At 49.5% G+C, this 25,619-nt stretch overlaps 1 protein-coding gene across 1 annotated transcript; it reads left to right on the forward strand.

Moving 5' to 3' along the window:
- On the forward strand, nt 1-25,536 carry KCNN3 (potassium calcium-activated channel subfamily N member 3). Its single transcript, XM_039363504.1, has 8 exons — nt 1-1,066; nt 6,547-6,642; nt 9,482-9,900; nt 12,621-12,762; nt 18,275-18,385; nt 21,925-22,052; nt 22,542-22,611; nt 24,718-25,536. Exons 1-8 carry the CDS (start codon nt 254-256, stop codon nt 25,018-25,020), a joined length of 2,082 nt encoding a protein of 693 aa, XP_039219438.1. The 5' UTR covers nt 1-253; the 3' UTR covers nt 25,021-25,536.
- Nucleotides 25,537-25,619: the final 83 nt, after the last annotated feature.

Here is a 25,619-nt window from a genome sequence, read left to right on the forward strand (position 1 = left end):
GCGCGCGCCCAGGGCAAGGGGGGCTTGGCCGGGCGCGCGTCCCCGAGAGGCGAGCGTGCCAAGGCTTGCCAGTCGCGCCCGCTGGCAGCTCGGCTGCAGCCGCCGCCGCCAGCCGCCCCAGCCCCAGCCCAGGCTGGGCAACCGGGGGGCCCGCTTGGATGCCCCTGCGCTGGGGCGGGCAGCGCGCTGAGCCGGGGCAGGGGCCAGGGCCGGGCGCAGGAGGAGGAGGAGGAGGAGGAAGAAGAAGAGGAGGATGGAGCCCCCGGCGCCCTTCCTCGACTCGGGCGGGGGCGAGCTCGCCGCGCCCCCCAGCCTGGCTCCCGTGGCCTCGGTGGCCCCGGCGGTGGCGGCCTCCGGGGGTCCCCTGCGCGCTCCCCCCGCCGTGGCCGCCCTGCGCCCGGCTTCCCGCCACGGCAGCCAGCCCAACGTCAGCGGCGAGCCCGGCTGGGCGGCTCCGGGCCACTCGCCCAGCTCCAGCGGTGGAGGCGGCGGCGGCGGCGGCGGTGGCGCGGCCAAGCACCGGCAGGCGAGCCCGCTGGCGCACCGGCGGGACAGCAACCCCTTCACCGAGATCGCCATGAGCTCGTGCAAGTACAGCGGCGGCGTCATGAAGCCGCTCAGCCGGCTCAGCGCCTCCCGTCGGAACCTGCTCGACGCCAACCCGCCTCCCGCGCCGGCTCCGGCTCCGGCTCCGGGCCCCGACGAGGCGCAGCCGCTGCAACTGCTGGTGGCCGGCGCGCCTCCGCCGCCGGAGATCGTCATCTCCCGGGAGGACAACCACTCGCCGGCGGGGCTCCTGCACGCCAACGCGGGCGAGGGTCCGGCTCGCAAGGCGCCCCCCACCTCCGCCGGCTCGGCCTCCTCTTCCTCCGCCGGCGGCGCCCCCAGGCCGCCCCCCGCCAAGGCGCCCAAGCGCAAGAACCAGAACCTCGGCTACCGCCTGGGCCACCGGCGCGCCCTCTTCGAGAAGCGCAAGCGGCTGAGCGACTACGCGCTCATCTTCGGCATGTTCGGCATCGTGGTGATGGTCATCGAGACGGAGCTCTCCTGGGGCTTGTACTCCAAGGTAGGGGGCGGGAGGAGGGGGGGCCCGGTCGGGCTGGGGAGGGGGACTCCCCTCCCCAAAGGGCGCTCCCGAGCGCGCCGGATTTGGAGAGGGGGGTCTGGCTGGCTGGCTGGCTGCTTGGGGAGGGGTCTTGAATCTCCCTGGATTTTGGCCTTCCCCAGACCTCTTTTCAAAGTTGAGAGGGGTAAGGGGGTCATGGGGGGGCAGACACTTGGTGGGGTTCCCCAAAGCGCACCCTGTTTGGATAGGGGGCTGGCTGCTTGGGGAAGGGACTTTAACCTCAATGGATTTGGCCCTCCTCTTCCCTATATTTCTTTCCGAAGTTTTGAGGGGCATGGGAGTCGCTAGGGGGGGGACAGACACTTAGTGGGGTTCCCCAAAGCGCACCCCGTTTGGATAGGGGCTGGCTGGCTGCTTGGGGAAGGGACTTTAACCTCAATGGGTCTCACTCTCCTCTTCCCCATAACTCTTTCCAAAGTTGAGAGAGGGAGGGGGGGTCACTGTGGGGACCAACCAGTTGGGGGGGGCTTCCTAAAGTGCACCCCGCTTGGATCACGGTCTGGCTGTTTGGGGAAGGGCCCTCAGCGTCCAGGGGTCTGTTTCTTCTGTTCCTCCTTCTCCTCTCCATATCTCTTTCCAAAGTTGAGGGGGTGGCAGCCAGTTGGGGGGGGGCTCCTCAAAGTTCTTCCCGCTTGGGGTCTGGCTGTTTGGGGAAAGGTCCTCAGTGTGGGTGGGCCCGGCTCGCCTCTTCCTTCTCTCCATCATTTCGCTTGATGAAGTTGAGAAGAGGAAGAGGGTCAAGTTGAAGGGGCCAAGCCATCCAGGAGGGGCTCCCCAAGGGCATAGGGGCTAGCTGTTTGGGGAAGGGGCCTCAAGGTCAGGGGATCCAGCTCTGCTCTTCCTCAGATCACTTTCCAAAGTTGAGGGGTGGGGGGCAACCTGGCAGGTGGGCTTCTCTAAAGCATGGCCCTATCCTGAATACCTGTTGCAGGTACTTAGGATGGGCCTCTGGCTGCTTGGGGAAGGGACCTAAACTCTCTCTCTCTTCCTTTCCCCCCTCCATACCTCTTTCCAAAGTTGGATGGGGAGGGGGGAGAGCCAATCTTGCCCCCCCTCTTTGCTCCCCTCTCTTAGTGGGCCTTCCTCTCACTCCACCCCAGAAGTTGGGCATGGGCTGATTCCCCGTAAACCGAACCAACTTTGTCTGTCTGGGGTGATGCGGGAATAAATGGAGTGGACGAGAAGAACAGACACCCCCCCTTGCCTTTGGCTCCCCAACTCTTTTGTTCCCCCCCCCTACACTGCCCCCCCCCAGGCAAGCCAAGTACTTCCCTGCCATCTCCAAGGTGATGGATTATAGTTGCTAGATAAGTGAGGTGGGGTGGGGGTGGAGAGAGAATAGAAGGAAAGGGAGGGCAATTCAGCTTCCCCAGGGTGAAGAAATAACATTTTTCTACCTGACTTTCCCCCCCCCACCCATTACACACACTTGGTTTCTTCCCGCGGCCCCCACCTAACAAGAAAAAAAAATGGCTGATGGCTTTTCCATCAGGGCAATCTTGCAAATTCTGTGTGGCTTTGGAAGAGAGGAAGGGGAGGGGGGGTTATCTGGCAGGCAAAGTGGGGGGAGGGGGCTTTTCCCAGCCTCTCTGCTTGAAAAGGAGAAGGGGGGCAAAAAGAGGGCGTGAATTTGGGGCCCTGCCTGCCAACCTCCAGGTAGGTTAACCTGGGTTATCCCCACCTGTTGCGTCTTTGTAGGATATTGCCAGCTGGCGGGGATGTGTAAACAGGGAGGGGTTCTAGTGGGGAGCCCTCCTGCAGCAGGAGGGAGAAGTCGATACACCCCCTGGAGCAATCTTCTTAAAAGCCTCCAGTGATGGAGCACCCACAACTTCTGGAGGCAAGCAGTTCCACTGGTGAATTGTCCTCCCTGTCAGGAAGTTTCTCCTTAATTCCAGGTTGCTTCTCTCTTTGGTCAGTTTCCATTCGTTGTTTCTTGTCCTGCCTTCTGGTGCTTTGGAGAATAGGGGGACACCCCCCCCCTTATTTGGGGCAGCCCCTCAAATATTGAAAGACTGCCATTGGGTTCCCCCCCCCCCAAGTCCTTCTTTTCACTAAACTAGCCATTCCCCAATTCCTGCAACCGTTCTTCGTATGTTTTAGCCTCCAGTCCCCTGATCCTCTTCGTTGCTCTTCTCTGCGCTCTTTCCAGAGTCTCGACATCTCTCTCTCTCTTTTTTTTTTTTTAATATCGTGGCGACTAAGGAATTGGCACACGAGACCTGCCCAATCTCGGCTTCCTTTCCGCCTGCGTTTTTTTGCTTTTCTCCGGCCAAATCTCGCCCACCCGAGACGTCTGGGCATGGCTGATAAATTTCCGCTTATTTATTTATCACATTTCTTGACTGCCCATCTGACTTGTGTGTCTCTCCGGGTGGTTAACAAATCATTCATCCAGCCTGGCACGAAAGCGGGGGGGGGGGGGAGCCGGTGTTTTCCGACTGCAGGTGTCCTCCCATCCATTTTGCGATAAAATCTCCCAGTGCTGGTTTACTCGCCCAGCCACAGTTCAGCAGAGGATAAAGCAGCCAGCTTTTGAGTGAGCAGCGTTAGCCAGTGGAAGGGGTTTCATGCAGGTAAGGACGGACCTTGTTTTTTTTTTCTCGAAAGCATCTGAAACTGGGAGAAAATCTTTATGGACTTGAGGACAAATTATTCAATTAATCTTTAAGCCAGCCTTTCTCAACCTTGGCAGCTTTGTGGATTTCAACTCCCAGAATCCCCCAGCCAGCATCCTTTAAGATGGATGGATTTCAACTCCCAGAATTCCCCAGCCAGGAGTGGGCATCAACTCCCAGAATCCCCCAGCCAGCATCCTTTAAGAGGGGTGGATTTCAACTCCCAGAATCCCCCAGCCAGCATCCTAGTGAACTTGAAGATGGGTGCTGGCTGGGGGATTCTGGAAGCAGACCTCCACCCATCTTGAAACTGCCAGAATTGGTAATCCCTGTTCTGCTCTGCTTTATGATTAGAAGAAAAGTAAACACCCAAGCTATTAATAATCCTGAATTATGCCCACCCCTCCTTTCCTACCCTTGTGGGTCAGCTCTATTGTATTAAACACACACACACACACACACACACACACACACACGGTTCGTTTGGCAGGAATCCCCTTGCGTGGGTGGCGCAGAGGAGATGGGAGTTGTAACAGCTGCGCCCAGGGCGAGCAAAGAATTCCCTTCCTGCGGGGCGGGCAACTATGGCACGGAGCCAGCCCGGCTGCAGGCAGATCTGGCTCTTTTCCTAATTGATTTGGGAAAGTCCTGGCTGAAAGCTGGTTTGTTCCCAAGGCTGCTTTTTAGCAAAATCAATCGCCAGCATCGATCCTAGATTCCCAAGCTGGAAGGAAGAAGGCTTGTCTGTTGACCCCGGCTAGGGAACCACAGTTTTGCACGGTTTGGAGGGAACCCTGCCTAAAAGTGATCTTATTCTTTTCCCGTCAAGCCGAGATATGAAGATTTGGCCAGCATCCGATGAAAAGGCTCTCTGAACCCAGTTTTCCGTCGATGGTAGTTTGTTGAGTCGGCTCTATGATCGTCTCTTTGGGGGCCTCGTGCTAAGCCCTTGTTTGTGATTGGCGATCTTGCCAACTCAGGCCTTGCCTCAACAGCCCGGCACTGTAAGCCAGGTTTTCCGTCCATGACAGTTTGTTGAGTCAGCTCTACAGTGGGCTGTTTTGGGGCCTCGCGCTGAGCCGTTGATCGTGATTTGCAATGCCCAGCAGATGGGTTGGCCTCTTGCCAACTCAACCCTCACAAAAGAAACCCCATTGCCTCAACCACCAATTTGGGGGCTGGACTAAATGATCTCTGAGGTCCAGGTTTTCCTTCCATGAGGGGGAAAAAACCCGGCATTTTGGGTGAATTAATAGATCAGATGTCAAAGTTATCCAGCTAGGCAGCTTTGCTCCTTCAGAATTTGACTTTCATCCCTGTTCTTCGCCCCACCTGCCCGTGGCCAGCCGAAAAATCTTCCAGGCAAATACAAGACAGTCCTCAATCTTACGACGGCTCAAATTAGTCAGGTTTATGTCTTTTTCATTTTTTTTTCTTGTTGTAGTCCTGGAAAAATAGGACATATTTCTCCGGAGGGATTTTTTTTTTCTTCTGTTTTTCCAACACAGAGAAATCGATGATCGGTGTGGAAAAAAATACCTCAGATCTATTCTTTTAATTCCTGAAGGAAATCTTCATTCTGATTTTAAATCTTTTTTTGTTCCTTCGCTGTGCTAAAGGTTACCCCGACTTCCATCGCTTTGATTTTTAGGGGAATTTCCGAAAGTCTCTGTGGTAATAATGTTCCAGCGGAAAAATAATAAACCTGGACCTCAGCTTACGACCACATTTGAGCCTCTTTCCGCTGCTAAGAGAGATGTTTCTTCAGTGAGTTTTGCCCCGGTTTGCGACCTTCCTTGCCACGGTCGCTAAACAAATCGCTGCCGTTGTGTCAGTCATGTGGTTAGGAAGTTGCTTTGTGAGTGAAAGGTGCAGTTTCCAACTTTGTATTCCTCGACTTACGACCGCAAGCCCAAAATTTCTATGGCTCGGTGAGAAAGTTATAATAATAATAATAATAAAAGTTGAAAGAGACCTTAGAGGTCATCTAGTCCAACCCCCTGTTCAGGCAGGAGACTTTATATTTAAGTCAGCTTTGTACCATTTTACAAGCATTCTGGCCTAGGTCGGTTTTATTGCCAGCAAGAAATCTTCTAACGGCTCTTTTCTGGCTTGGATTTTTTAAAAGGAAAGTGCACCAAGGGGTGATCATTGATTTCACTGGCTAGGGACAGGAGGGAAAGAAAGTTCCAGAGGGAACGAAACCGGAAAGGCAGGAGCGGTTGACAAAACAGGGTGTTGAGAGGGTGTTAGACAGCTAGTCCTCGACTTACGACGACAATTGCTAAGCGAGACCTGTGGTGAACTTGGCCCCCTTTCACGAACTTTGTTGTTAAGTCACACGATTGTTAAGTGAATCTGGCTTCCCCAGTGTCAGGACGTTGTGAAAGGGGATCACAGGAACCTCCCCCCCCCAGGATATGGCGACCGTCATAAATACAAATCAATTGCCAAGTGTCTGAACTTTGATCGCAAGGGTGGAAAAGGGTCCTAAATCCCTTTTTCCTGTGCTGTTTTAACTCCAGACGGTCGCTAAATGAGTAGTGGGTAAGTCGAGGATTTACCTGAATTATTTTAACAGATCGGGTGGCGACTGGACCGCCAGGGGGACGACCCATCCATCTAAATCTTATTTTTTGAAGGGGGGGTCAGTCGTATCGCCTGTTGCAGAGAACGAATAAAATATATTTAATTTTAAGCTTTGCCTGCTCGGTACGAGGAAGGCCGTGTGTGTGTGTGTGTGTGTGTGTGTGTAGTTGTGTACCTTCACAACTTAATCTCTTATATTTCTCTTCTTTGCAGGGGTCCATGTTCTCCCTGGCCCTGAAGTGTCTCATTAGCTTCTCCACTGCAATTTTACTGGGGCTGATTATTGCGTATCACACCCGGGAAATCCAGGTATTTAAGAGAGATTCGACGCAATCCGACGAATTTGAATGTGTTTGCTTTGATTTCTTCTTTTAAGGCTTCAGCAGAGCGGGAGATGGTTCAGCCAGGCCGTTTTGATTTTGCTTTTAATATGAGAGATAGCACAGAGAGTTGGAGTCTGTTTTTTTTAAAGTGTTGGGTCCCGAAGGGGTCATCAAGATGGGCTCAGATTGAGTGACTGGCCTGTCTTTGCTTAATAGTTCCTTTTTTATTACTATTTTGGCAAAGCCATGCTTTCTCGCCCGACCTTTTGCTGCGGTTTCGATTGGGTATGAATCAGCAGGCGTCTCCAGATATTAAAAATAAAGAGAATTATCCAGCTGGGAGGATGGATAGATGGAGAGGCAGGCAGGCAGGCAGGTGTTGACCAATAGAGAGAGGATAGATAATTGGTTTTGAGCAGTATTTCTCACCCTGACAGGTGTCAGAATTCAACGGGCAGAATTCCCCAGCCAGCCCTGGTCATAAGTTGAGGACTAAGTATAGAACAGAACAGTGTCTGCCCAGCTGGCTGGGGAATGCATCTGAAAGCTGTCAAGGTTGAGAGACACGGATCTGGAGAGAGAGCAGAGAGACAGAGAGCTTGGATAAGGAGAGATAGATAGAGAGAGGGAGTTTATTTGAGGGGTAAATGGAAGTTTGGATAGATAGGCAGAGGCAGACAGGTGAGGAAAAGAGGGAAGGAGGGAGAGAAGAAAAGGAGGGAGGGAAAAGGAAGGAAATAGATAAATGAGGGAGGGAGGGAGGGGAAGAAGGAAGGAGGGAATAGCTAGATAGACAAGGGAAGGAAGGAAAGGAAAGGGAGGAAAGGAAAATAAATCAATTCTTCCTTCCTTCCTTCCTTCCTTCCTTCCTTCCTTCCTTCCTTCCTTCCTTCCTTCCTTCCTTGTCTATCTATCTGTCCATCCGTCCATCCATCCAACTATCTGTCTGTCTATCTATCTATCTATCTATCTATCTATCTATCTATCTATCTATCTATCTATCTATCTATCTATCTACCCCTTCCCCTTCTCTCTTTTATTTAACTTTTCCTTTGAAGAGAATTTCTCAGTCTAGATGACACCCCCCCCCCACCAAGCCCTGGGGAGATCCAGTGGCTCTGTGGCACCACCAGCATCCCACCGCTGTGGGTCTCCATGGTTACAGGAGCATCGTTCCAGTGTGCCTTTCATTCTCAGGCATCTCAAACCAATCCCGATTTCATTCAAGCTTTTTGCTTTGAGTTGGGCTCTGTTGAAATAGAAGGAAGGGGATTCTGCCAGTAGTTCTCAACACTTTTATTTTATTTTATTATCTATCTATCTATCTATCTATCTATCTATCTATCTATCTATCTATCTATCTATCTATCTATCTATCTACTTCCCTCCATGTTTTCCTTTCCTCCTGCCCTCCTCCCTTTTTCCTTCCTCCCTCCTTCCTTTCCTCTCTTCCCTATTTCCTTCCTTCCTTCATCCATCCATCCATCAATCCCTGTTAGTATCAGCAAACACCAAATCAATTGCCCTGGATTTAAGGTGTCCATGGCACTTTGGTAGCGCCATTCACATTGGGGGAGGGGTCTGCTTGCTCATGGAAGGGGGGACCCCCCCTTTGTCCTCCCTGCTTGTGGCCACAGAGGGATGGATCCCGCTCAGCTGGAACGCTGGCTGCCAAAGAGCAGAGGTTTCTCTGGGTTAATCATCATCATGTTGCCCTATTGAGCTTCTGGATGACCCCTGGCCCATGGATTCCTCTCCTCCGGAGAAGAGATCCAGATCCTTTAAGACAAGCTAGGACGATTCCCAGCCAGACGATGCAGGAATTAGAAGCAGATTTGACCAGGTTGTGCAATAAATCCAGTGTGCACGAATGCTCCAGAAAAAAAAAAGCAGTGCTTTACGGTAAAAACATGCACACGGGAAAATTGTGGGAAAATGCTGATTAAATTCCTTCTTCCCTCCTTCTCTGGATTGTGCCAAGCCAAGAATCTTTCTGAACCTTGCCTATTGCAACATCTGGCTTTTGTCCCAGCCAGATGTCTCTTTCCTTGGAGCGGACAAGCCACAATCGGTCATCTTAGTCAGTCTCTTAGCTAAGAAGAGAAACATCTGGATCAACTCTGGACTTCTAGCCTGGACATTGAGTGGAGAAAGTTGATAGAAGACTTGAAAAGCAACTTTTAAAAGGAGAATTAGGCTGCACCAGTTAGCTTGACGCAGAAAACTTCTGGTTGTTTTTTTTTTTGTTGTTGTGTTGTTTTCTTTCTTTTGTTGAGTCATTTAGAGAGGAGGACACGGCTATTTTAATGATAATTACTTGCTGCATGTTCCTGCTCAAAGTCCTCTTTCGTGTGCCGTGTCAAGCCGGGTCTTTATTCTCCAAAATCGTCAGACATGTTCAGACCCTTAAAAATATATCTTTTTTCCTTTACTTGCCAGCAAAAAAAACAAGGCAACCAGTTTGTCAATAATTGCCACTTTCCAGCCAAAAACAGGCTGGATCCTGGTTGGTTTTGTTGCCAGCAAGAAATCTTTACGGCTCTTTTCCGCTTGAATGTTAAAAAGAAAGGGCACCAAGGGGCGATCATTGATTTCACTGGCTCTGGGCGGGATGGGAGAAGAAAATTCCAAAGGGAACGAAACCGGAAAGGCAGGAGCAGTTGACAGAACAGGGTGTTGAAAGGGTGTTAGAGAACTAGTCCTCGACTTACGACGACAATTGAGCGAGGGGGGAGGAGTGTGTGTTTCTTGAGGACTAGGAACTTGGCTCTGAATGGGTTTTTTTCTCTCTCTCCTCCCCCCCCCACCTGCTTTCCCCTGGCTAGCTCTTTGTGATCGACAACGGGGCCGACGACTGGCGGATCGCCATGACGTACGAGCGCATCCTGTACATCAGTCTGGAGATGCTGGTTTGCGCCGTGCACCCCATCCCGGGCGAGTACAAGTTCTTTTGGACCGCCCGGCTGGCTTTCTCGTACACGCCTTCCCGGGCGGAAGCCGACGTGGACATCATCCTGTCCATCCCCATGTTCCTGCGCCTCTACCTGATCGCCCGGGTGATGCTGTTGCACAGCAAGCTCTTCACGGACGCCTCGTCCCGCAGCATCGGGGCGCTCAACAAGATCAACTTCAACACCCGCTTCGTGATGAAGACTCTCATGACCATCTGCCCCGGCACCGTCCTCCTGGTCTTCAGCATCTCCCTCTGGATCATCGCCGCCTGGACCGTGCGGGTCTGCGAGAGGTGAGCCCCCGGCAGGCGGCGGCTTTGGTTAACAGCCGCGGCGTTCGCTCAGCGACCGCCAGGAGAAAGTGGTGGGGAGGGGAGGACCTGCTTAAGGATGGGCGCGGCTGAGGAGCACAAGGCCCGGCTCAAATATGGTCGAAGAATGACTGGGGATCATCCGCCGTTCAGTTGGTCTATTGGGGAAGAAGGGAGGTAGGAGGAAAGAGTGATGGGTAGATCCTGGTTGAATTCAGATCCTGGTTCTTTCTGGGAGGTTAAAGGGATCCATCCCTCTCTCTCTCTCTCTCTCTCTCTCTCTCTCTCTCTCTCTCTTTCCTGTCTGTCTATCTATCTCTCTTCTGTCTGTCTGTCTATCTATCATCTATCTATCTATTTACCATTTTTAGCTTCTGTCTGTCTGTCTATATCTGTCTATCTATCTGTCTGTCTCTCTATCTATCTATCTATCTTTATATCTATCTCTATCTCTATATCATCTATCTATCTATCTATCTATCTATCTATCTATCTATCTATCTATCTATCTATCTATCTATCTATCTATCTATCTATCTATCTACCATCTTTAGCTTCTGTCTGTCTATATCAGTGGTTCTCAACCTGTGGGTCGGGACCCCATTTGGGGTTGAACGACCATTTCACGGGGGTCGCCAAACAACGCAGTCCGCCATTTTTTTCCCCCCTTTTCCTTAGCTGGGTACTCCCTTTTATTCTATTGGCTTTTGAAAGCCAATAGAATAGACTCTCTTGAATAGAGTCTAATTCTATTGGCTTTCCAAAAGCCAATAGGAATTGTCCAGGCTGTCTCTGCCTGCTGAGCCCGCCAAAAGTCCCATCTGCTGCACCAGTGCTGCACCAGTTGAGTAGTCCTCGACTTACGACCAGTTGAGTAGTCCTCGACTTACGACTGGTTGGGGGTCGCGGCATTAAAAAGGTTGAGAACCACTGGTCTATATCTATCTATCTATCATCTATCTATCTATCTATCTATCTATCTATCTATCTATCTATCTATCTATCTATCTATCTAATCTAAAGAGGCTTTCCACCTTCTTTGTCATCTCCCTTCCTGCTGGGCTGGCCTTATCTGGGAAAATTCTAGCTGCTGGAAAAGAGGCATGTGTGACACACACACACACACACACACACACACACAGTTCGACACACATTCTTTTGGCTTCGTCTTTTCTTGAGGATGTGCTCGTAGGGAGGTGACATCCACGTGGGGTGTAGGCGGGACTCCCTAACAACCGGGGAAGGGAGACCCAGCGGAGCCACCTGCCTCCTGAAGGGCTCCGGGTGCGAAATTAGCCAAATCAAGGAAAGGGGGGGGGGATGGTGAGAAGTCGATGGCTTCCTGCAAAGCTTCCTTTTCCTGGCTGTTCTATTTTGTGTGTGTCTTTGTGTGTGTGTGTTTGTGCGCACCACAGCATTACTCATGGGTGTGAAGAGATGGGGAAAGCAGTGTGCGTGTGTGTTTGCGCTGTCAAGAGGGACACACCCGGTTGCTTTTCACACTTTCTGGGACTCCCCAAAGTGTGAAAAACGGGCTAAATGTTTGGAAATTTAGCGGCAGGGGTGCTTTTCTTGGCTTAGCTATGTAGGGGAATTCTGGGAGTTAAAGTCCATACTCCTTGCTATGGAATTCTGGGAGTTGAAGTCCACCAATCTTAAAGCCTGCTGGCTGGGGAATTCTGGGAATTGTAGTCCACCCATCTTCGAGTTGCAGAGGTTGAGAAACACTGGTCTGGACACACTAGCATCTGCAGAACGCCAGTGAAACATCCCAAGGACGTTGGCTAATTTAGACTAGCCAGGTTGTTGTCTCCCATCGTCGCAACATCTGTCCGAGAGTGGGACTGTTTCCCTCCCCTCCCCCAGTTTTTACACTTCTGAATATGACACCAAAGCCCTTGAAATGAAAATAATCTCCTTTATCTGGGAAATTTTCTGCAAGGCCCCAACCTCTATCCTCTGGGATTATTATGCTCAGTTTTCTGGCTTGGTGAGAGCCCGGTTAATGACTATTGATTGTTCTCTCTCTTCAGCCAAAAAGAAAAGGTTATATTCCGGTTAAGCTTCTTTGCAGGCCCCTGGAAAACAGCTTCATTATGCATTGCACAGATCTATAATTTATTTTTTTATTTTTCCAGAGACAAGATTAGATCTTTGCTTCTGCGGCCCAACATCTGTGAGCCGAGAGGACTTAAAATCGGAATTTCTTGGTCTGGAAGCAAAGAGTTACTCAATCATGAGATGTTAACAAAGAAATTGTGTTTGAAGAGAGCTTCAGTTCCCAGAATCCCCCAGCCAATATGTTTTAAGATGGAAAAACCTCAACTCCCAGAATTCCACAGCCAGCATGCTTTACAATGGCTGCACGTCAATTCCCAGAATTCCTCAGCTTTAAGATGGGTGGACTTCAAATCCCAGAATCCCCCAGCCAATATGCTTTAAGATGGAAAAACTTCAACTCCCAGAATTCCTCGGCCTACCTGCCTGCTGGCTGGGAGATTCTGGGAGTTGAAGCCCACCCCTCTTAAAGCAGGCTGGCTGGGGAATCCTGGGCGTTGAAGTCCACCTGTTTTCCAGTGGCCGAGCTTGAGCAACACTCCTCCAGAGGGCATCCAGCTGGGTCCAAATCCATGACAATTGTGTTGGTGCCCCCTGATTGTGGCTGTGTCATTTCACCCCAGTGACCTGCGTTCCTTCGGCAGGTACCACGACCAGCAAGATGTGACCAGCAACTTCCTGGGCGCCATGTGGCTGATTTCCATCACCTTCCTGTCCATCGGCTACGGCGATATGGTGCCCCACACCTACTGTGGGAAAGGGGTCTGCCTGCTCACGGGGATCATGGTAAGGCACAAAAAATCTCCTTTTTAAAAAATAAAAATAAATGCTCACGTTTACAGGCATAAGAGCTTCGGCTCAGCTCTGAGGCTTCCCAATATATTGGATTTTTTTGACCCTCCCAAGTTTGGGGAAGGGTGCAAAGTGGTTGCGCACGGATTGATTTTCCCATGGCCCCTTCGGACATCAAGCCTGAGGCGGGACTAGAATTCACCATCACCTGGTGATTGGCTCAAAGTCACCCAGCCGGATTCCTAGCTATGTTCCCTAAAAGTAAAGCCTCCCTGTATAAGAGCAGTCTGCCACTTAAATACATTTTCCCTTCCTCCTGGCCAATTTTGGTTTTTGGGGTTGTTTTTTTTTTCAAAAATGCTGGCAGGCCCTTGTGAGAAACAGGATGTGGAACAACTGGGTCTTGACAGGGATCCCTGTCAATCCAGAGCAGGTCCAGATGTTCCCCTGCCCGGATTCCCAGCTCCAGCTGGGCTCTGTCTGCAACAGCCTGTCCACCCATCGGGTTAAGCAATGCTGCTTGCTTTCTTTTCTTTCTTTCTTTCTTTTCTTTTTTTTTTTTAAAAAAAGTCTTATTTTCCCTGCTGGCCATCTTTGGTTCATTTATCTTTTATTTGGGGAATGGTCTTGATCGGCGTTGCCTCGTGGGAAGAGGGCTGGGCAGGAGAAATGGGGATTGCAGAAGAGGGTTGCTGATCTTTCTCAAGTGGGGAAGCGATGGCCTTGCCAAAGGGATGGCGAAGAATTCCAGAGCAGAGGGAATCGGCTAGGAAGGTGGAGGTTTAGAACTCAGAGCTCTGAGTGGGTGTGCTGCGTCCTCTCTCCCTCTCCCTCTTTTATCTGTCTGTCTATCCGTCTTGTCTATCCAGTTTCTATCTCTCCATCCATGTTCTGTTGTATAATTCCATCTCTCCATCATCCAACTTTCTCTCTTCTATCTCAGTCTCCCTTTTCTATCTTCTTTCTCCTCCCTCCCTTCTCTTTCTCTCTAACTCCCTCTTTTCCTTCCTTATTTCCTCCTTTCTTTCCTCCCTCCCTCCTTACTTCCTCCCTCCCTCCTTTCCTTCCTTCCTTCTTTCCTCCTTTCTTTCCTCCCTCCCTCCCTTCCTTTTTCTCTCCCTCCCTCCTTTTCTTCCTTCCTTCCTTTCTTTTCTTCCTCCCTCCCTCCCTCCCTCCCTCCCTCCTTCTTCACCACTGGAAGTTTTCAAGAAGAGGCTGGATAGCCACTTGCCTGAAATGTTACAGGGGGTTGGACTAGAAGATCTCCAGGTTCCCTTCCACTCTGTTATTCTGACTGGGTCTGTCCTGGCGAGGAGAGCGTGATAGGATGGGTTTGTCAGCCAACTGGAGTCTCTGTGCTCGCGCGAACAATAGCCAAGAGTCTGGTTTAGTGTTTACTGCCACATTAAGTGAACGATGTGATGGTTAACCAGCTGAGATTCTTGTTCCCTTTGCACAAGAGTTTCCCAGCTACACATATTCCTCCGTTTACGAGCACAACTGGGACCCAAACTTCCATCCCTTGCTAAGCCATGTTACTAAGTGAGTCACGCCCCGTTTTACGACTGGTTTTGCCAGCTTCCCTCATTGACTTCGCTTGTTTGCAAACTCCCTGTGAAGGTCATAAATGGTGACCATGTGACTACACACACACACACACACACACACACACACACACACACACACACTGCAAATACACACAGATTGCCAAGCACCCAGAACCCGATCATGCTACGACGGTCATAAGTGTGAGAATGGGTCACAAGTTACTTTTTTCTCCCAGCAGCAGCGTGAACCACCGTCGTTCAGCGCCGTTTCTGTCCCAGCCTGTTTCTCTCCCTTGGAGCTGAGCTTAAAAAAAATTGCATTGTTGGATCTTTGTTCTTTGTTGTTGTTGTTGTTGTTGTTTTTAAAGCATCGACTCTTTGCTGTCACTTCTAAGAATTTTCCTTCCTTCCTTCCTTCCTTCCTTCCTTCCTTCCTTCCTTCCTTCCTTCCTTCCTTCCTGTTTTTTAAACAAAATGGCTCTTTTTTTGAGGGGAAAACACCCCCTTTGCATATTAAACTGCAAGACGGTTGCCATTTGTGTGTGTGTGTGTGTGTGTGTGTGTGTGTGTGTGTGTGTGTGTGACAGAGAGAGAGAGAGACAAGGCTGGGACACAGAAGCCTCCGTGCAAATTGGGTTTTTCTATTCTTACAAGGAGGCTCCAGAATGGAGATCAGATCTGTTAATTACAGAATCTGTTATGCTCAGACAGGTTTCGGTTTTAATCTCCAGAGGAGGGGAGGGGTGGGGAAAAAGGCTTCCATTTTAATAGAGACAGGCTGGAGTTGACGTGTACCACCTGGAAGCGTGTCCACACGTCTCAACACCCAGCCTCCCCCGTGAAAAAGGGGGCCAGAGGGAGCGTGGAAGGCTGGGAGAGGATGGGAAGGAACGTGAGCTGTAAACAAGCACCACGAATCCTTTAACTCATCAACAGCAGTCCAACCCTGGTAACAGACACACACACACACACACACACACACACACACACACACACACATACACAAAATCAGAGAGCTGGGAGGGTCCTCAGAGGTCCTGTAGTCCAGCCCCCTGCTTGAGCACGGAGGAGACCCAGCCTAGACCGTTTCAGACAAAGGGCTGTCCAGTCTCTTCTTGAAAACCTCCAGGGATGGAGAAAAAAGGAAGGAAGGAAGGAAGGAAGGAAGGAAGGAAGGAAGGAAGGAAGAAAGAATAGCAGAATCACAGAGCAAGCAAGTTAACAAAATAAGAAGGGACCTTGGAGGTCTTCTAATCCAACCCCCTGCTATACCATTACTTCCTTCCTTCCTTCCTTCCTTCCTTCCTTCCTTCCTTCCTTCCTTCCTTCCTTCCTTCCTTCCTTCCCCCCCTCCCTCCCTCTCTTCCTTCCTTCCTTCTTCCCTCCCTCCCTCCGTTCCTTCCTTCCTTCCACTCCTCCCTCCCCCTCCCTCCCTCCCTCCCTCCCTCCATCCCTCCCTCTCTCCCTTCCTTCCTTCCTTCCTTCTTTCCGTCTTTCCTCCCTCCGTCCCTCCCTCCCTCCCTTCTCCATCACTGGAGGTTTTTAAGAAGAATCTGGACAGCCATTTGTCTGAAATGGTCTAGAGTCTCCTGCTCGAGCAGGGGGTTGGACTAGATGACCTTCAAGGTCCCTTCCAGCTCTGTTGTTCTCTTCACTTGCTCCCCTTGCTTAGGAATGGAAATTGTGGCCCCACCTACAATTGATCACAAGCGGTATCCGAGGGTAGGGAATTCTTCCAGGAATTTTTAAGATCTTGCCTCCAGCCCTCAGCTAGCCTTAAAGAGATGATGTGAATGTTGGTGTCATTTCAGACCTTGCGCTGTTCCTGGCCCCAGGCAATCGTGACAGGGAGATAATTGTTTGGATAAAGATGAGCTCAGCCAGTTCCTTGCCAGGAAGGCTAGGGGAGTGGGACACACACACACACACACACACACACACACACACACACACACACACACAGAGAGAGAGAGAGAGAGAGAAAGAGAGAGAGAATCCTCTTTCTATGGATTCCCTCGGGAACCAAATGCTTTAAAATTCTTCCTTTTTTTTTTTTGCACTTGTTTGCAGCTGATTTCGGCCTACGGCCTGGCTTTTAATGCATAATTGCACCTGGTCAAAGCTGTGGCTTGGACACATGTTTGTCTGTCAACTTAGAGGGCCCTGCCCCCCACCCCCGTGCATGTGCATGTTCAGAAAGGTCGTGCGTTCCCAAACACCACCTCCACTTGCTCATTCAAGGCTCACTTTCTCAGTTGTGGGTTTCCGTGGCTGGGTGCGGAGGCCGGAAGATTGATGGCTGTTGTGATAGGTTTTCTAGGCAGAGGTGATTGGTCTTTGCACGTTAGCATGTTGAGGGTGCAGGGGAGAGGGGGGGGGAAGCTGGGAAAGATTGCCGAACACACGTGTGACTTAAGGGGCTTCCAAGAAATCAGAGCAGGATGGGAAAGAGGCTGCCGTTCTCCGAGGGCGTTTGGTCTGGGATAGCAGCAAAACCTCCCCATCCAAGGACAGTCTATATTAGAGAAACATGCCTAAAGGGATGCTTCCGTGCCTAAGGCGGGACTAGAACTCCCAGTCTCCTGGCGATTGGCCCAAAGTCACACGGTGGGCTGTCATGCTTAAGGCAGGACTAGAACTTCCAGTCGCCTGGCGATTGGACCAAAGACACCCCGCCGGCTTTCATGCCTAAGGCGGGACTAGAACTCACCGTCTCCTGGCGATTGGCCCAAAGACACCCAGCGGGCTTTCATGGCTAAGGTGGCATTTGAACCCAGCCTCTCACGCTTTTTAGCCTGATTCCTTCACCACAATCCTGGATAAATGGAATTATCAGTCTTGATTTTATTCTTCCCCGGGCTTCTGATTCTGCGGTCTCAGGAGCCAATCTCGTCCGCACCTCGCACCCTTCACCTTTGAGGCTGAATTGGCAGGAATTAAGGGAGCAATATGGGCCTCAACCCATAATGAAGGGTTTCTCTAGGAGCTGCGGAGAAAGCAACGATAAATAAGCCTTTTCCAATAAGCAGTGAAGGATCAACCCACGGAGTTTTCTCTCCACCCTGGAGTGTCATTCTGCAGAAAAGAAATATGGGTTATGGGAGGGCCCAGCGTGGGAGGCATCTGGTGGAAACCTTGAAACCGGTCCTGCCATCGGGAAGACAAAATATGGATCCGCCTGGATGGTCAATTCCGGTCAAGGATATCAGCTCTGGAGGGCAGGACCCCCATAGTTCCTTCCTTCCTTCCTTCCTTCCTTCCTTCCTTCCTTCCTTCCTTCCTTCCTTCCTTCCTTCCTTCCTTCCTTCTCTTTCTTTCTTTCTTTCTTTCTTTCTTTCTCCTTTCTTTCTTTCTTTTTTAGGATATAGGAAGGGGGTGCAGAAAGAAAAAAAAAAGGCCCAACCATAAAGAGAGAGGGAGACGCTGTGATTTTTAAAGTGGTGCGAATGAGGGAGAGGGGGAGAGAGAGAGAGAGAGAGAGAGAGAGAGAGAGAAATATGAATTAAAAAAAATATGCTCGGGGTGGGCGGCGTTTCAGCACCACGGAGAGCAGACGGGAGGATAATCCCGGTTCCAAATCTTGATTGCAAGATTTTATCTGCTAATCTCTCTTTTTTTGATTCTAATTAAACCCAGGCCTGGCTGGCTAGGGAGGGGAGAGGGGGGGGGAGGCGCACAGAGGTGTGTTGTTACAACAAAGGCACAATTTTCTGGGGGGGAAGAAATCCCTCCCAAAAAAGGAGGGAGACGGAGCGGGTTGTCAAAATTATGATTTTTTAGGGAGAAGGTTTGAAGCCAAAACTAGACCTCAGTTTCCCGGGCTCCCCCTCAATGGCTGGAGTTTTTTTCCCCCCAAGGATCCCTGCAGGCAGAGGAAGTAGGCAAGAATATAAAAAAGATATTGGCAAACAGGCCAGGCCCCGATTTCAGAGCTAACTCTGAACATTGGACTCTTCTAGGGAGCTGGTTGCACTGCCCTGGTGGTGGCTGTGGTGGCCCGGAAGCTGGAACTCACCAAGGCTGAGAAACACGTTCACAACTTCATGATGGACACACAACTCACCAAGCGGGTAAGCTCAGCTGCTGGGCAAACAATGTTATTATGTGGGATTGTTGCGAACACTAACGTGGCAGCTTTAAGATGGGTATGGACTTCAACTCCCAGAATACCTCAGCCAACATGCTGGCTGGGGAATTCTGGGAGTTGAAGTCTTCCCCTCTTAAAACTTGCTGGCTGGGAGATTCTGGGAGTTGATGCCCACCTCTCTTAAAGCATGCTGCCTGGGGGATTCTGGGAGTTGAACTCCATCGGTCTTACATTTAGCACCCTTGAGAAATCCTGCATTTCTTTCTTCCATTCCACAGTACAAATATTATAAATGTTTGCTTTGGATGTCCTTAAGGATATAAACAATCATTTGTTACCATGATTGCAATGCTCCTTGATTTTGGATTAAAAACCTTGAGGACTAGAGCCTTTATTAGGCTCTAGGTTTTTTTTTTTCCAGGTCGCAATTAATAGAGGAAAGCACAGCTTTGCGTGCATTCCTGCATTCACTTTCCCGGCTCCCTGGTGGGGCATACCTTATGATTTATTAATATTTGTTTTGGTTTCAAACTGCTTTTTCCTCCCAACGGGACCCAAGGAGCCACAGTCAATAAATAATACAACAAGCTCCCATTAAAAACAGTTTTGAGAAACGCAATCGTCCGTAAAAACAAATGTTGGTGAAACAGAATGTTGCCGAGGGCAACAATTAAAAACAAAAAGAATTCAATTAAAAAGCAATTTCAACCTGGCGCAAATGAGTTCCAGTTCAATGGAGGGAACTAACCCATTCCCAACAATGATGCCTTTAATGGAAGGTTAACAAGCTAGGATAAGGTGTCTTGGATGTGATGTGGTCGGCCTTGGGGGTATAGCCGGTTGGCTGTTATGCTTGGCGAGGCCTAGCAAGTCGGTGGAATTTGAGCTGCCTTCCGGTTGATGCCCCAAACCAGGATTAAACCACAGTTTGGCCAGTGTAAAATCCCAAGTCACCATCTTGGTCAAACAGGGAACAGAGAAGCCAATGCTGAATGGTTTTGAAAGAATCTCCTTCGCTTGTGACCAAACGTTGAAATTTAAAATTCCTTCCAGAATAGCTACCTCATGGTTGCAGGCCTTGCCAGGAGGGGCTGATGGGATTTGTAGTGCCAGCCAATTCAGGAAACCTTTTATAGCTAGCTTAGACTTTGAACACCCACCCCAAAAAAGGCAAGCTTAGAGGAAGGCCAGCTATGAAATAGACTGCCTTGGGACACGGAGGTTGGCTCCCTAAAGCCAGAATAACAGAATTGGAAGGGACCTTGGAGGTCTTCTAGTCCAGCCCCTGCTCAGGCAGGGAACCAGCTTTTTTGCTTTGCTGATTGGCATCAAGTTCCTCCCCCCCATCCCTCTTTCATTTGTCTCCATCGGTGAGAAATGGGAGTTTTGCAACACAAAAGCCAAACTATTTTTTTTTAAAAAAAATTATTATTATTTCCAAAAAAACCCACCTCTCAGCCCTGCATGAATCTCTGAGCATTGTAGGAATTAAAAAGAAAAAAGAAAAGAAAAGACAGAAAGAACCCATCTAGGCTTTGCTTTGGACTGATCCTCTTGCAAATACTAATATTATAAAATAAAATAAAAATGCACAAAGGAAGAACGGAGAACCCCAGGAATCCGGAGGAGGCAGGAACAAAAAAAAAACATGAATTTCTTGAACTTGAAGGTTTGATGAATGGACAAACCCTTTCGTTGCACAGCTCGCATTTTGTGGAGGAGTTTGCAAAAAAAAAAAACCACACCCAAAAAACCTCTACAGATTCCAGAGGACCCCAAGCCCCCAAATTCCGGAGACCCCTATCCCGAGCTGAGCGGACGCTCCCCAAAAAAGGGATAAAAGCACCTCTATTTTTATCGTATTTTATTTCGATTCCACAGTCCGCCAAGCAGCTGCCTCATCTCCGAGCTTAGCCATTTTAATTTTTTTTTTTTTTTTTTGCCTGCCTTTCAGCAGCGTTAGTTAAATCGGCTTTCTTGTTCTCAACCGTACGGGGGGGGGGGAGCTTGGAAGGCCTTAAAGGAGTTGGATTGAAAAGAAATCCTTCTTTTAATTGGAGAGGGAATTGATTTGGAAGCCAAAAAGGCAGAGGCGATGTCTGGGGTTTTTTTTTTTTTTTTGAGAAAAAGAGAGATTTTCCAAGCAAGATTCAAACGTGGTTTCTTTTTTTTTTTTTGCCCTCCCTTTGTGGGCACCTGACTCAGAAATCATGCTTTTTTCCAGAGGAGGTGAACTCATCCGGAGCCTGTTTGTTCAAACATCCCTGTAATTTTTTATTTATTTATTTGTTTTGCTCTGCCATGTCATGTTTTTCCCAGCTTCGGTTGCTCACCGAAGGAGAGAAAAGAGGAATAATTGGTTTCCCAAAAGCCTGGAGGCTTCATATATTGTTTTAGACATTTGCTACAATCCGGTAGCATTTTATTCACCTTTTCATGCATTTTTTTTTTTTTTTGAACCAGAGCTTCGACTCTCGTGCAGTTTTTTTCCCCCAGAATTGTTGCTGATGTCACAGTGAGAAGAAAGGGGGGGCAGATGGGGGTTTCGCATTTCCTGTTTTCCCCCTTGCTTTTTCTGATTTCCCCCTCCATTTTGGGTAGAAAGAGCACTTAAATCAGTGGTTCTCAACCTGTGGGTCGGGACCCCATTTGGGGTCGAACGACCATTTCACGGGGGTCGCCAAACAACGCAGTCTGCCATTTTTTTCCCCTTTTCCTTAGCTGTGCTTCTCCCTTTTATTCTATTGGCTTTGGAAAGCCAATAGAATAGACTCTCTTGAATAGAGTCTAATTCTATTGGCTTTCAAAAGCCAATAGGAATTGTCCAGGCTGTCTCTGCCCTGCTGAGCTGCCAAAAGTCCCATTCTGCAAACGGTGCTGCACCAGTTGAGTAGTCCTTGACTTACGACCGGTTGAGTAGTCCCCAACTTACGACCGGTTGGGGGTCACGGCATTAAAAAGGTTGAGAACCACTGACTTAAATGGTTGGTTAGCCAGATTTTTGCACGGGGGCCTCTGGCTGAATAACGGGATTTCCTAAGCAGCTTTTCTCAACCTTGGCACGTTTAAGATGGGTGGACCTCAACTCCCAGAATCCCCCAGCCAGCCTGCTTTAATGATAGGTGGACTTTTTGACTGGGAATTCTGGGAGCTGAAGTCCACCCATCTTGAATTTGCTGTGATTTATTGGTACCAAACATCAAACTTAGTGATTGCCTTAGAGAAAAATTAACCTGGGTTAACCCTCCCTCCCACCAAAAAAAAACTAACCAGGATTTTTTTTTTTAAAACTAACTGAGAGATGTCAAGCTAGGAGATTTAGCCTTTGCCATTTTATTTTACCCCCTTTTTCTGAATTCTCCGTCAGAGATTAGGAGGGACCCCTTCCCGTTGCCCTGGCTGGGGCTGATGGGAGTTGTAGTCTAGATTCTAGACTATCCACCTTGGGAAGAAAGCTGGAATTCTCTCCCGAGGCGAAGAAAAAGGGATTGGAGATTTTGGGATTTGTGTTTCCTCGGGCAGATCAAGAACGCCGCGGCCAACGTCCTTCGGGAAACGTGGCTGATTTACAAAAACACCAAGCTGTTGAAGAAGATCGATCACGGCAAAATCCGGAAGCACCAGAGGAAATTCCTCCAAGCCATCCACCAGTAGGTCTCTTGGGGGGGGGCTGCGGGGTGCGTGGAAACCGGCTAATTTCCAGCTTTTTCTTCTCCCCCCCCCCTCAAAAAAATGGGTCATGCTTGTGCAAAAAGCCGTTGAGCTGAAACTTCTCAAGGTGGAACAATTCGTTTAGCGACCCTTCGAAATTACGACGGGCCTGAAGAAAAAAGCAACGTACGACCGGTTTTCACAGGGATGACCGTCGTAGCTTCCCCATGGTCACGTGATCAAAATTCAGAGGGCGACTCGTATTTGTGACGGTTGCAGTGATCCCGGGGATCCCCTTCTGCGACCTTCCATTGTTTGAGTGGGGTGGAATAGAATTATAGAATTGTAGAATTAATTATAGAATTATAGAATAGATTATAAAACAGAATATAGAATAGAATAGATTGTAAAATAGTATATGGAATAGACTATAACATAGAATATAGAATTATTATTATTATTATTAGTTATTTTCATGATTTTTCTAGGTTGAGGAGCGTGAAGATGGAACAACGGAAACTGAGCGATCAAGCCAACACGCTGGTCGACCTTTCCAAGGTGACTAAGGGGGGACCTGTTTGGATGACCTCTGGGAATCCCCGAGGTCTTTTTTTGGGAATTCTCTTTTTTGCAGAAGGAAAAAAGGGGGGTGGCGGAAGAGGCATCGCTTGGCGTCTCACCCCCCCGTCTCCTGGGCAGGCTTTCCCAAGCATCAGGTTGCCTGGCAACCCCATGGAAAGATGCCTGGGAGGTCTGCTTCCATGGCTGCACGAGGGGGGGGGGGTGCTGGGAGTGCTGGGGGGTTGGCGTTAAGTTCCTTTGCTTCTTTGCCTGCCTTCCTTCTTCCTTCCTTCCTTCCTGCCTTTTCTTCCTTTCTTCTTCTCTCTCTCTCCTTCTTTTCCTTTCTTTTTTCTCCTTCCCTCCCTCCCTCCCTCCTCCCCTTTCTTCCTTTCTCCCTCCCTCCCTCCCTCTTCCTTCCTTCCTATCTGTTCTTTCCTTCCTCCCCTTTCGCTTTTTTCCTTCCTTCCCTTTCTCTTCCTCCCTCTCGCCCTTCTCTGCCTCCTCCCTCCCTCCTTTCCTCTCCCTTTCCTTTCTCTCCTCCTTCCCTTCTTCCCTTCTTTCTCTTTTTTCTTTCAATCCCTTTCCCTCCTTTTTTCTCTCTCTCTGCCCTCTGCCTCATCCCTCCCTCCTTCCATTCCATTACTTTTTTCTTTCCTTCCCTTTCTCTTCACACACACACACACACACACACACACACACACACAGATAGCAGTTGCAAAACAAAGTTCCTAGTCCTCAGGTTTAAAGGGCTGATTTCAACAGGGAAACCTCAATGAAAACCACAGCGTTTCTGTGGCTGTTTTTAATGCCTGGACGTTTCTGCAAATTAGACTGAATTTGTGGGGAAAACGCTCTTTATTAAAGGCAATAAAATACAATTGAGTGGCTTAAAATGATCTAGTCGTGCTGCAAAGTAACGGTGCCAGCGGCATCAATTTTTTATTCCTCCATCATGACTCGGCCTGCTTCCTAAACTTTTAAGAGGCCTTTGGGGAAAACTTTTATTAGAAGTCAAGTTTCTAGACCTTAAGTCTCCCGAGAGAAGTGCATCAGCTTGTTAATGTCCTCTTTCATCTTGCCTGCACTCAGAAAAATTCCAAATATATATATATATATATATATATATATATATATATATATATATATATATATATATATATATATATGCTTTGAGATAATGCAATTTTTTGGCAAAGAAAGCTGGACCGCTCGGACATTGGTATAAATGAGCAACCGTTTAAAAAAGGATTCACATTCTCTTGGATGTTGCTGGCAGTTGCCAGGCAGGTTTTGCTCAAACTAAATGTTGTTTTAAACAAGTAGCCAAGAGGCAGGGAACGATGGTTTGCCAGCCATGGGGGAAATTGTCCACCTGTTATTTGGACCCACATGTCACAGTGAACTTTGGTGGAACACTTTAAAGGGGGGGGGGGAACCAGCAAAGGATGAATGAGATGCTGTTGAAAAGGGAGAAGGCTAAGTGGTGATGGGTGATGGGTCTCTCCGTGGCCAATAGGTCAAATAATGAATCTTTAGGAATCTTCCTGATAGGGAAGGCTTCTGCAGTGGTCTTTTTCTCGACCATGTTGCAATTTTGATTCAAGGGGATTGGGATATAAAGGACAAATGGCAATAAAGATCAACAGAGAAAGAGGAAAGGAAAGGAAAAAGAAAGGAGGGAAGAGAAAGGAGGGTATGAGAGATGAAGGAAGGAAGGAAGGAAGGAAGGAAGGAAGGGGAGGGAGGGATGAGAGGAAGGGAGGGAGGGAGGAGATGGAGGAAAGGGAAGGGATGGAAATTAGAGGAGAAAGAAGGAAGAAAGGAAGAACAATGGAAGGAAAGGGAGGGAGAGAAGAAGGAAGGAAGGAAGGAAGGAAGGAAGGAAGGAAGGAAGGAAGGAAGGAAGGAAGGAAGGAAGGAATATGGAGGAAAGGGAAGGGTCGGGAACTGGAGGAGGAAGGAAAGAGAAGGAGAAGGGAAAGAAGGAAGGAAGGAAGGAAAAGAGAGAAGAAAATAAAAACAGAGGGAAGGAAGGGAGGAAGGATAGAGAAAGGGAAGGGAAGGTGGGAAATAAGCCGTCTCCCCCCCCCCTTTGCTTGGCAGATGCAAAACGTCATGTATGACCTCATCACGGAGCTGAATGACCGCAGCGAAGACCTGGAAAAGCAGCTGGGGGGCCTGGAGTCCAAGCTGGAGCAGCTGGCCACCCACTTCAGCGCTCTCCCACTGCTGATCACGGACGCCTTGCGCCAGCAGCAGCAGCAGTTCCTGGCCGCCCTCGTGGAGAGCCGGGGGGTGGGCGTGGGGGTGGTTGGGGGCGCCCCCCAGACGCTCCTCTCCGACAGCCCCCTGGGGGTCAGTTCCACCTCCTTCCCCACCCCCTACACGAGCTCCAGCAGCTGTTGAACGTGGCAGAGGAAGACACCACACACAAAAACACAACGGAAGGCCAAGCCAAAAAACAACAAAACAAAAACAAGAAAAGCCGGGAGGGGCACGATCGGTTCCAGGAGAGACTCGAACCCAGCCCTGGAAACAACGGAGGAGTGCCAGGTGCTGCGGGAGCCTGGGCCTCAAATGGTAGGGTCTCGGCTCTGGGCCCTGAGTGGGGTTGGGATGGGGCAGGGTCTTTTCCAGCCGGCCCCCCCCTCACTGCTGCCGTGTTTGGTGGACACTCGGAATCCACCTTCAATCTCAGGTCTTCAAAGTGAAAACAAGCCAATCAAAGGGCAGCGCTGAGATGGAGATGGACGGACGGGGGACCAATCCACTGTGTGGATCCCTCGCCACAGGCGACGGGGTTGTTCAACTTCCTTCCTTCCTTCCTTCCTTCCTTCCTTCCTTCCTTCCTTCCTTCCTTCCCCTCCATTTCCGTTCCTTCTCTTTTCCTTCTTTCCTTCCTTCCCCTCCATTTCCCTTCCTTTTCCCCTCCTCCTTCTACCTTCCTTCCTTTCTCTCTGATTCCCTTAGTTCCTTCTTTCCTTCCTTCCTTCCTTCCTTCCTTC

Source organism: Crotalus tigris, unplaced genomic scaffold (assembly GCF_016545835.1).
Source record: "Crotalus tigris isolate CLP2741 ecotype Arizona unplaced genomic scaffold, ASM1654583v1 scf7180000019553.37968852642:3898890, whole genome shotgun sequence".
Classification (NCBI taxonomy): domain Eukaryota; kingdom Metazoa; phylum Chordata; class Lepidosauria; order Squamata; family Viperidae; genus Crotalus; species Crotalus tigris.

Excerpts from the sequence above, each read along its gene's own strand:
- KCNN3 (XM_039363504.1), top strand. The coding sequence starts at position 254 with ATGGAGCCCCCGGCGCCCTTCCTCGACTCGGGCGGGGGCGAGCTCGCC. Across the intron at positions 9,901-12,620 it reads ACCGTGCGGGTCTGCGAGAG|GTACCACGACCAGCAAGATG; the intron begins GTGAGCCCCCGG and ends TTCCTTCGGCAG. Across the intron at positions 22,612-24,717 it reads CGCTGGTCGACCTTTCCAAG|ATGCAAAACGTCATGTATGA; the intron begins GTGACTAAGGGG and ends TTTGCTTGGCAG.